Source organism: Centrocercus urophasianus, unplaced genomic scaffold (genome assembly GCF_019232065.1).
Source record: "Centrocercus urophasianus isolate 14NV4802_14NV808 unplaced genomic scaffold, USGS_Curo_1.0 seq_12, whole genome shotgun sequence".
Lineage (NCBI taxonomy): Eukaryota > Metazoa > Chordata > Aves > Galliformes > Phasianidae > Centrocercus > Centrocercus urophasianus.
In genome coordinates this window covers 61,147,418-61,158,790 of record NW_024884364.1, presented here as the reverse complement: position 1 = coordinate 61,158,790, position 11,373 = coordinate 61,147,418, and the positions used below count along the sequence as shown (strand labels likewise).

Below are 11,373 nucleotides of genomic sequence, written 5' to 3'. Positions count from 1 at the left end.
TTACCTAAGCCAGTTGTTAGCTCTCTGTTCTGATGCCACTAATTGATTTCCACTAAATCTGAGGGTTGCTTGCTTCCCAGGTAGAATGTTACTTGCAGATCAGTCCCTCAAAACCCTGTTGTTGCTCACAAAATGAGCCGTGGATCGGCTCTGAGCTGGTACAGCTTGCCAGGCAACCCAGTTAGAGAAAACTGGTGTAAGGTTTGTTTTGCTGATTAATTAGCGTCAGAAGTTCAGGGTTTCCAACGGCGACTGGGAAATTGGAAAAGCTAGCTGTCAGCACCTGCTGGTCCTGCGGAGCACTGAAAGGCTGTGCCTGGCTCTCTGCGAGGCGGCCATGGGACCTGGCCTCTCTAAAGGCTGTGCAAACGCTATTGCACAGCCTTTGCACAACAGCAGTTCCCCATACGGGCGGGCTGCAGGCTGTGCCTCGCGCTTCGCCCTGGTTGTTGCGGTTCCCATGACTCTTCAGCCCCTCCTCTGGCTCCCAGCGTTGGAGGCTGAGCCCTTTGGCCCAACAGCCTGCTCTGAAGTGTCAATACGCCACCAGGACGCCGGCTTGCAGGGTCAGCATGGTTTCCAGGCAGTGCATGGCTTTGCTGCTCTGCTTCCCGCTGCTTGTTCCTCCTTCTCTGGAAGCAGGTATGTCACAGAGTATAGCTGCAGTTAGCTCACCAGCAGCAGAACTCTCCGCTGTTGCACATAGAAACCTTTGTCCTGTGAGTTTCCCTAAAGCTCTTGCTTGCTCTTGGTGATGGCAGCCATGCGTTTTTTCTGCCAGCTGAGGGAAACTCCTTCCATGCTCCTGCGTGTCTCTTGCAACCGGGTCCGCTGCCCACAGGGGAAGCGCCTGGAGCTGCTGTGATGTCTACTGAGCTGTGGGACTTTGCAAAGCAGAGAACCGATAGCCTGGCACTCAGCTGACAAGAAATGAGAGAGGGGAAGGGTGCTGTGCTTCTGAAGCAGCAAAAGGAAGTGAAGCAGCAGCTCTATGGTAGCTTTGGTGTCCGTCTGAAAAACGGCATCTAGATGAATACAGCAAAACCAGTGCTTCATGGTTGACCAGGTCTCTCAAATTGTGGTGAACAGGGCTGGAAGAAATACACTGAAGTCTGAAATGTTCCAGTGCAAATAAGTGGAGGACATAGAAATGGAAATGGGAGGGTGTCACTATCCATGCACCACACACATTGCCTGCCCTGCTGGGGTCTGTATGTAGGCTGATATGTATGCAATGTATCTGCAATGTGAGGTTAAGTATAAGCTCTTAAAGAAAACCATATTAAATGCATACAGCCTGACTTGATCTCGGCAGAACAACCCAGCTGACATTCCTATAATGGACAAATGTTTATGAACATCCCGTGATAAATGAGGTGCATGCCACACAGTACTTTAACCCTTCAGATAATTTTGAAATACGTTGAAAATGACAACAACTTTGCTCATCATTCAACAAATGCTCTCCCAGCAGGCAGGAGGCAGCTCCCCTTCTTTGGGGGTCCTGCAGTGGACAATGTCCTGGGGATTGGGCAGGACATAGACATCATCCTGAATCCCTGAATATAGCCACAGCTGGAAGGGAAATAGTTGCAAGCACTGAAATTGTAAGTTGTTGTCACTAAGCTCTAGGATTCTCTGCTTACATCGAGGGAAAAAACAATGCAAAATAAAGTCAGTCCTATTTCAGGACTTACACTGTGTATTAGATGGAGCAAAAGTACATTGCAGAGTTCTTGTTCACTGTCCTGTGGTGTGATGCATCCCGTGCTGAGGAGCAGCTCAGCACAGTGACAGTGTCATCAGCATGCTTCTATGAGCTGGGAGCAGATGCAGCTCTAGGAACTGAGTTCTGCTGATGTTTTCTATCGAGCATTTGTCCCTGTGTTTTCTCAGAGGACAGCAGCACCACATAGGGAGAAGGGGCCCATGGCTGCAATCTGTGAGACTGGCAGCAGCACGGAGCCATGCAAAGGCTCCAGCAGGCAAAGCAGAGGGCATTGTCTTGCCTTCCTGTGTACTTCAGTGTAGGTATTTTACAGTAGGAAATAGAGAAAGCTATATTAAAGCACTGTTTCTGTAATTGTGGCCAGCAAGGAAATCCCACCTGCAGGTCTAAAGGGTCCAAGCAGAGTATCCCACAAGTCAGCTTTGGCTCCAGTCCTGTTTAACATCTTCATTAACAATCCAGACAGTGGGTTAGAGTGCACCCTCAGTAAATTTGAAGATGACACAAAACTGAGAGGAGTTGCTGATTCACCACAGGTTCATGCTAACATTCAGAGGGATCTAAACAGGTTGGAGAGGTGAGTTGATAGGAACCACATGAAGGAGAAACAGCCCCAGGCACCCAGCTGGAAGTCAGCTCTGCAGAAAAGGACCCAGGAGTCCTGGGGGCACCATGTTGAACATGAGTCAGCAGTGTGACCTGCTCAGCATTGGTGAGACCACAGCTAGAGTGCTGGGCTCCGTTCTGGGCACATCAGTACAGGAGAGACCTGGATATGCTGGAGAGTGTCCAACAGAGGGCCATGAGAATGATTTGGGATCAGAGCACACGGAGAGGCTCAGACTGCTCAGCCTGGAGAAGAGGTGGCATAGGGGATCTCATCAATATCTGTACATAGCCAAAGAGAGGGTACACAGAGGATGCAGCTGGGCTCTTTTAAATGGTGCCCAGTGCCAGGACAAGAGGCCATGAGCACAAACTGTAATGCAGGGGATCCCTCTGAATACCAGTTCTGCATTGTGCTAGAGATAGAGTGCTGGCACAGGCTGCCCAGATGCTGTGAGGTCTCCTCCCTGGGGATCTCCAGCAGTCCTAGGCACCCTGCTCAGAGGGCTCTGCTCGAGAGGGAGTGGACCAGAGGGACACAGAAGACCCTGCCAGCCTCAGCCAGTCTGTGGTTTTGTGGAAGTGTGAAAGGTTTTGAGATAAAACCATTAAGGAACAGAGCACTGGGGACTTAGGTCTGATTGCCTGACCCATCACCAAGTGGTTTACCATAGTGAGTACAGGACAGTTGAGTGTTGCCATGTACACCAATCAGTACTAGATAAATCTAGATAAATGCTTTTCAGCTCCTAGAATTTGAAGAAACTTCATGACACATGTAGAGACCTACTCTATAATGTGTGATAATGCTTTAGGAGTCACTGACATACAACACTGGGATACTACGCCATTTTCTCACAAGCTCTGTGAGACCCAAGTGCTGTCACTTGACATGCCAGGAAGCACGCCAGAGTGAGGAGGCTCTGCAGGGCTGTGTGTATTCTCCCAGCTTCTCATAAGCAGCAGAAAAGCTTTCAGAGGAAATCCTCCTCCCTGCCCTTTCTTTCTGGACTGCACAGACATATGACCAACTCAACATGCTACTGTTTTACAGTCTTTTTAAAGCAGGAAGAGGCAAACAGCATTTTTCAAAGGCGCAGGAGAGCCAATAGCTTCTTTGAAGAGATAAAGCTGGGGTCACTAGAGCGAGAATGCATGGAAGAAAAGTGTTCATTTGAGGAAGCAAGAGAGATCTACCGTGATGATGAGAGGACAGTAAGTAACACAGGGCTGGGCAGGTGGGCTCTCCACTGTTCAAGGGTGTGCTTTGACTCTTCAAATCATGAGGGGAAAAAAAAGTGCCATGTTGGGGGGCAGTGGGAAGGTGGATTCTCTCTAAGCTGTCTCAGACTGCACAGAGAGGTAGGTTGCAGAGTCTCCTTCTCTGAAGATATTCAAGACCCACCTGGACATTTTCCCTCTCAACCTACTGTGGGGAATATGCTTCAGCAATGGCACTGGACTAGATGATCTCCAGAATCCCCTCCCAACCCTTCTGATTCTGGGATTCTGTGACCCTCCAGTTCCCCAGTGAATCCAGGGCTGACAACCCCTTCAATTACTGCACCGTGCAGCATTTGCTTCAGTCCCTCCCACCTTCTATATTCACAGGTTATTGATGGATAACCTATCAGTGTGTATTACAGTGTGCCTTATCTGCTGGCATGAAAGTACTGTAGAATGTGGAAAATAATGTACAGTATTTTACGTATGTCATGGTGTTCACTGATCATAGCAGCAAAAGTGGCACCACTGTGGCTGTCTGCCATCCTATGCTACAGGGGCCACAGGGCTTCATCTGAGCAACTTCTTTAATTAAATCTCTCACGTTTTTCTTCCAGAAAGAGTTCTGGCACATCTATTCTGGTAGGAGCACTCCATGTTTCCTTGCAGCTGCAGTGATGCTCCCACTGCCTCCGTTCCTCACGTGACCCAGGCTGACGCTGCCTGTTTTTGCAGACCCCAACCAGTGTGACTCCAGCCCCTGTCAGAACGGAGGGATCTGCGATGACCAGTTTCAGGATTACGTCTGCCGCTGTCCTCCGGCGTATGAGGGCAAAAGCTGTGAGACAGGTCAGCAATGGTGTGGCTTAACAAAATTAAACTATCATTGCTAACTCAAATGCAAGGCATTGAGATTGACGGGAGCAATCAGTACTGATGGCTTTAACCAGGCAGGCACTGCTCAGCACCAACAGAATTCAAATCCTACAATAATTTTGGACCAGCTGAGAGAAAAGGAAGATAGTTTTTCCTACCCAAGAGCTGAAGTTGCTTTGACTTAGAAGGATGATGCAATGAATGAATGAGAGCCGAGCTATACATGCATCCTAAGCATGGCTCTTCCTTCCTTCTGCCTGGAGTTCCTCCTACAGAGCTTTGCCAAGCAGATTTTGATGCAGCAGCAGCTTTTGATGCAATTGCTGTACACAAATCAATCTGTACACAAATAATTGAAACCTGCCTGGATGCCTTGCTTCCCTATCAACATTTCAAGCTGTAATTCAATCATGTTAAACATGAAAACCCACCTGCAGAAACCTTAATGCTCTTTCTCTGCCTTTAGCTGTGGACAAGAACCTGAAGTGCATTTACGACAACGGCGGCTGTGAGCAGTACTGTGCTGACCAGCAGTCTGAAAAACGAGTGTGCTTCTGTGCAGAGGGCTACACTTTAGCAAGTGATGGCGTGTCCTGCATTCCCCAAGGTAGGATGCCATGCACCCCATGCTTAGTCTGAGCCAACCCTGCAAGACAACTTTTCAATGCCTACACCTTAGGAGGTGTGAGGTGTCATGCATAAACGCCAGCTCCTCCTTCTTCTAGGGCAGAGTCTAGAGTCTGAGTCTGGGCTTCTGCTGAAGCACCCCAAAGAAGCAGTATAGAAAGCATGTGCACTGAGCCCACCCTAAAAGCACTGGTGGGATCTGCTGAGCCTCTACTTGAGGCAGCTGAATTAGGTCTGTGGCCCCCACTCTATGGGGTTCAATGCATGCAGACTGTATTCCAGGACATCTTCTTGAGTGTGGCCCTCAAGAGTCAATGGTCCCTTTGGATCACCCACTTCTTGTCCCCAGAAGTCTCCTCCTGTGAGACACGGGGCATTTGACTTCTAATGTCCCAACTCCTGGGGCCAAGCCCAGTCTGCTCTCTGGGCAGCACTCACCACTCATTCCACGGACAAGACCTGGGCAGTGGAAGCACAACCCATGGCCGGGTGGGATGAAGAGAGCAGAGCAGCAGTGCCCAGGAATTGGGGTCAGGCTGAGAGGTCTCAGGTGATAAGAGGGGGATTGCACCTTATAAGTCAATTTTCTTTTGTTCTAGCTCACACATGCTGTGAGTGCATGTGATTATTCTGGGGGCAGTGCTGATTTCTCGCTGCTCTCTAATCCATGAGAATTCATGACTATCAGTTTTACAACCATATTTATTTCAGTGCAGTAGTCAAGAGAGGAAGAAGCCTATTAAAACCAAAGAAAAATGACAAAATCCATTCTTTTTTTTTCTTTTGTAGTAAGACCTATTTCCTATTTAGCAGGTACGACACACTTGGTGTTGCTCTAGGTAATACAGATAGATATTTCACTCGTCCAAGAAGGTAAATGCTAAATGGGACTCCATTAGCACAAGTTCATTGTTTTCCCAATGCCTAAGCTGGCACCTAACTCTGTTGCAGGTGCCTCCTTCAATTATGTTATTAGAGGGGAAAAGGAGGCCCTTCTCAGGGCTGCGCACATAATGAACAGAGCTGCAGGGAGCACGTGCTCAGGGCTAAAGAAGCAGTTCTGAGGGCAGAGCCCCCATACACATGCAGCAATGGAGCAATCATGCGGAGAACTGATAATGACAACCCAGCTCTCAACAACAGCAATTCTGTTTAAAAAAAAAAATACTGGTAATGTGCTTATCCCTTATTAGCAGATTCTGCAATACCACGTGATGGGGAAGCTGCTTTTTAAAAAGCTGAGAGCAAAGAATTGGATATGCTCCATAGGCCTGAAAGTGCATTTTTGCCTGCATGAAGAGAAGAAGATGCACTTGTTGTGGCTGCCTTCTTGGAGCCAAAATACCAATATTGCTGACTGTGTTCTGCGAGAATGCAAAACTCATGAGGCCTCACCTGCAGTACTGCATCCAGGTCTGGGACCCCCAGCACAGGAGGGATGTGGAGCTGTTGGAGGGATGGCCAGAGTGCTGAGCCTCTCTCCTATAAGGAAAGCATGAGGAACTGGGCTTGTTCAGCTGTGAGAAGACTTTTTTGAGGCCTTCCAGTACTTAATGGAAGATTATAAACAGAGGGGGACCAACTTGTTACATGGGCAGACAGTGGTAGGACAAGGGGGAGTGGTTTTAAACAGAAAGAGAGGAATATTAGATCAGATGGTAGGAAGAAACTCTTCACTCAGATGGTGGTGAGGTGCTGGCACTGCTGCCCAAAGAAGCTGTGGTGCCCCATCCTTGGAGGCTGCTGCAAAATCATGGAGAGGGATTCAATTCAGAACCGTGGGTCCCAAAACGACAAAGTGAGAGCACTTCTCATCACAGTGCTACTGCAGAACGATTGCTGGATGGGAGGGATGGTATGTTCAGTTACAGCACAGCTGGCACCCCACTTCCAGCAACAGGCTCTTTGCATCTGTTGTGTGAAGGATGTATACAAAACACCACGGTTTCCTCTGCACCATAGCTCAGAAGCAGGTTTGGTCCTCAAGACTCTACTGCCAATATTCATGTGCATACTCAGGCTACAGAAGGACCTCTGACTGATAAGTGCAGCTTGGAAGAATTAAAGATGACCTGAGCAGAAGCAAAGTTAGAGATATAGCAGAAGACACAGTGGTGGTATATGGATAAGTCAATGTAAAACCATATCTGGCTGTTTACAGACAAAAATAAAAAAAGCCTGCCTGTTGAGCAGCTCTGGGTGAATTCTGAGAGACCGTGCTCCCACACTATGAACCTGTTTTTCAGCTGATAGAACTCCATTGAAGATGTTTATAAGAATCAGTCAGAGACAGTTTGCTATGAATTCAGTGCAGTGAAATCACACTTGTTATCTTTTCTTTTTTTTTTTTTCAGTGAAATACCCTTGTGGAAAAATACCAGTGCTGGCAAAAAAGAATGCAACTGCTCAGGGGAGAATAGTAGGTGGTGTCACCTGTCCTCCAGGTGAATGTCCATGGCAAGTGAGTCTTCCACAAATATTCACTGTGGTCATTGCTGTTTTTATTGTGAAGCTATTATCTTATATTCAGTATTTTGAATGTTAAAATGCACTGAAAGTGTAAGGTTTGGGCAAACCATCCATTACCCAGCAGCTCCTGTTTCAATCACGGATTTCAGCCTTGTTCTGAATTGGATCTCAGCCTGCTTTCCTAGTAGTTGAGTGGTAGCATAACCTCCTCTGCCTCCTGATCCCTTCATCATTAACCATACTGCTAAGAATTTTACCTGTTGGCCAAAATACACAGGATCTATGCCAAAAAGTGGAGAAAATGTTAATGTGAAAACTCCTCCCTCCTAAACTCTCTGCAAAATCAAAATAACATTCTCAAAAACAGCTGCATACAATGACAGAAAGAAGCAATATGAAACTGGACTCTACTGAGATTCAGGTCAAAAACTTTCTTTCTGTTGGCAGGCCCTTATAATACAGGATCAGAAAGGGAAGTGTGGTGGTAGTCTGCTCTCGCCAGAATGGGTGGTGACTGCAGCTCATTGCCTGGATTACACTCATTCCAAACAGCTCCGGGTGAGGCTGGGTATGTATCTCCCTTCCCCATGCTATCAAGCTGTGGTTGTCTTAATTTCTCCTTCTGACAAAGTGTGAAAAACAAAAAGTGTCAGGCTAGAAATCTCCTGCATCCACAAACTCCCAAGGAATCCAGTTTCTGGCCAACATGACCTGCAACCATTAACTTTTCCAGGTGAATACTCAATAAAAGTTGACGAGAAAACTGAGCAAGAAAGTGGAGTTAGCAAGATCATCAGACACGAAGAATACACCAATGGACAAGTCAATCATGACATTGCCCTCCTGAAGCTGGAAACACCCGTGAACCTCACTGATTTCGTGGTGCCAATCTGTTTGCCTGAAAAACGGTTTGCCATGTACGAGCTGTCCTCCATTAAGTTCTCAACGGTGAGCGGATGGGGACGGCTACTAGATGGAGGGGCTACTTCTACTTTTCTGATGCGAGTTGATTTGCCGCGCGTAAAGACACAAGAATGTGAAAAGCAGGCCAATTTAAACATCACTGAGAATATGTTCTGTGCAGGAGACCTGACTGGCAAAAAGGATTCCTGCAAAGGAGACAGTGGTGGACCTCATGCCACAAAGTACAAGAACACCTGGTTTCTGACTGGGATTGTCAGCTGGGGAAAGGGTTGTGCTGTTGAAGGCAGCTATGGGGTTTACACAAGAGTGTCCAGATACATCGACTGGTTGAAGAGGTACATGGAATGACAGCAGCGAACCACAGCATTTCCCTTCCTTCATCCCTCTGTGGCATTTTTGTACTGAAGCATTCCTCCATTAACTTAGTCACGTGGCAAATGTGATATTGTTCACAATTTTCAATGAGCCTAATGCCTGCCTGAATACATAAAATAACTCTGGTATTGTTGCAAACTTCAGTGTTCTTGTCAAGAGGCTACAGAAAGGCCCAATCAAACCAGACTCAGAGTCCCTCATTCCTCACCCATTATCTAGTAACAGAAAAGCTTGGTGCTGAGAAACACTGTCAGTACTGTGTTGAGTACACCACGATCCTTCCGTGTGCTGCCATTGTGGCTGCTGGTAATCAATGATGTACAGACTTCCTGAGCAAGAAGTCACATGAGTCTGAATGGTCATGAATGACCCCCATTTGCCATACACATGTGCAATCTCTTTCAAACACATTTACACTTTGGGCTTTTCACAACTTCCTGTGCTGATAGGTCCTGCAATATAATGAAGCAACAGCAGGAGAAAGAGAAACGGTGTTTCTTTTAGCTTATGGTGAGGGAACTTTCTCTTGCAGTCCCAACAGGTGAGTTTAAGAGAGAGGAATTGCAGAGCATCCTCAGGACAAGAAAGCTGGGAAAAGATTAATTCCACATTTACAAGTCTGCTATGAAAATTTGATGTTAGTCTTCCTGCACTAAATATTATTGCAGTAAGGCTATTAACAATACATTTATGATTGATGAAGAATACCACAGAGCTAATCCCATATTTGTCTTTCTGTAAAATTTGGATTTTTTCAAATTATGCTGAATATCAGATTAATCACAAAGACTTATCAGCAAGTAGGACACTTACTGTGCTCTAGTATCAGGGGAGAACACTGGCATTATACAGTACATGTAATACCAAACATCCCCAAATCTGTGTTACTGACAGAGGAATGGGGGGATGAGAGAAGCTGCAAATTCCAGAGACCTAGGAAACAAGTATGAAAGCATGCCTTGGAGGTTCTGGTTATACCTAAAGAAATAACAAGACATAACAAGACCCACTGTGAGTGAGAGGAAAAAAAAAAAGGAAAGCATTTATACCAGCAGAAGCAGCATGCAAAACAAATAATATTTTTTAAAAAATGAGGAAAATTCCCAGGGAGAAAGGTGACTGGGGGCAGCAGGCAGCAAATGAAGTCTCATTTTCACCAAGGTGAGGCACCTGGCATTGCAACATCATCCCCCTAGGCCCCTCAAACTGAATAGCTGTTGATTTTACGGGCTCCACTGGGTGACTTCTCTACTGTAAATATTGATATTTATGAACAAGTCACCCTGCAGAAAAAGGGCAAAATGCAGACAAAACATCCAGCCAGTATTAATGGCAGTGTGGCACGACTTTCACGCAATAAAGCCAAGATTATGCATATTTTTAACATAACAGCCTGTGTAAACAATCACAGAATTATAGAATCATTAAGGTTGGAAAGATCTCTGGGATCATCTAGTGCAACCCCAACCCGTCTCCACCATGTCCACTAGCCATGTCCCTCAGTGCCACGTGCACACAGTTCTTTAACACCTCCGATGCGATGATGAGTTCATCCCCTCCCTGGGCAGCCTGTGCCAGTCCATCACTGCTCTTTCTGAAGTTTTTCCTAACATCCAACAGGAACCTCCCCTGGTGCAACTTGTGGCCATTCCATCCAGTCCTATTGCTGTTACCTGGGAATAGAGACCAAACCCTACCTCACTTCAACCTCCCTTCCGGTAGTTTCAGAGAGCAATAAGATCTTCCCTGAGCCCCTGTTCTTCAGACTGAACAACCCCAGTTCTCTCAGCTGCTCTTTGTAAAATCTGTGATCCAGACTCATCACAGCTTCATTGCCTTTCTCTGAACATGTTTCACAGCTTCAATGTCTTTCTTATAGTGAGAGGCCCAAAACTGAACACAGTGCTCAAGGTGTGACCACACCAGAGCAGGGTACAGAGAAACAATCACTTCCCTGCTCCTGCTGGCAACACTAATTCTGGTACAAGCCAGGATGCCACTGATCTTCTTGGCTACCTTGGCAAACTGCTGGCTCATGTTTATCTGGCTGTCAACCACCACCTTCAGGTCCTTTTCCTCCACACAGCTTTCCAGCCACTCTGTCCCAAGCCTGTAGCAATACCTGAGGTTGTTGTGACCCAAGTGCAAGTGGGTCTTGTTAAAGCTCATACAACCGATGGAAGGCACGCTGTGGCAGCAAGGAGACCTCACCAGGCACTGGCACTGGGAAACCCCAAAAAATAGGGAGACAGAGGCCAGTTTTGGGGACCATCTCCTTGGGTGAGGAAACTGTGTGCCAACACAGGCCACGGGGCCACAGGGCGGCAAAGCCAACGGAGCCAGCATTGAGCAACATATTGTGTGAAGCACGGAGTGTGGCTGCGGCAGGGAGTGGGGCTGCCATGGGGCACCCCTCAGCATCACGCCAAGCCCCACACCTGCCAGCACCACGTTGGGTGAGGTCAGCCTCGGCCAGCACTTGCTCAATAAGCTGACGATTCGTTCCCAACCTCTTCCTTTAAAAAGAAAAAAAAAAAAAAAAA

The 11,373-nt window shown here is 47.0% G+C and overlaps 1 protein-coding gene across 1 annotated transcript; it reads left to right on the top strand.

Annotated features, from left to right (window-relative positions):
• The first annotated feature begins 427 nt into the window (after positions 1-427).
• F7 (coagulation factor VII) lies at positions 428-8,968 on the top strand. The gene is made up of 8 exons (XM_042809606.1): positions 428-642; positions 3,390-3,550; positions 4,177-4,201; positions 4,295-4,408; positions 4,902-5,042; positions 7,417-7,523; positions 7,979-8,099; positions 8,265-8,968. Exons 1-8 carry the CDS (start codon positions 573-575, stop codon positions 8,801-8,803), a joined length of 1,278 nt encoding a protein of 425 aa, XP_042665540.1. The 5' UTR covers positions 428-572; the 3' UTR covers positions 8,804-8,968.
• The last annotated feature ends 2,405 nt before the right edge of the window (positions 8,969-11,373 follow it).

Coding starts and splice junctions, on each gene's coding strand:
- F7 (XM_042809606.1), top strand. CDS start 573: ATGGTTTCCAGGCAGTGCATGGCTTTGCTGCTCTGCTTCCCGCTGCTT. Junction 643..3,389: donor TCCTCCTTCTCTGGAAGCAG/GTATGTCACAGA, acceptor ACTGTTTTACAG/TCTTTTTAAAGCAGGAAGAG. Junction 5,043..7,416: donor CGTGTCCTGCATTCCCCAAG/GTAGGATGCCAT, acceptor TTTTTTTTTCAG/TGAAATACCCTTGTGGAAAA.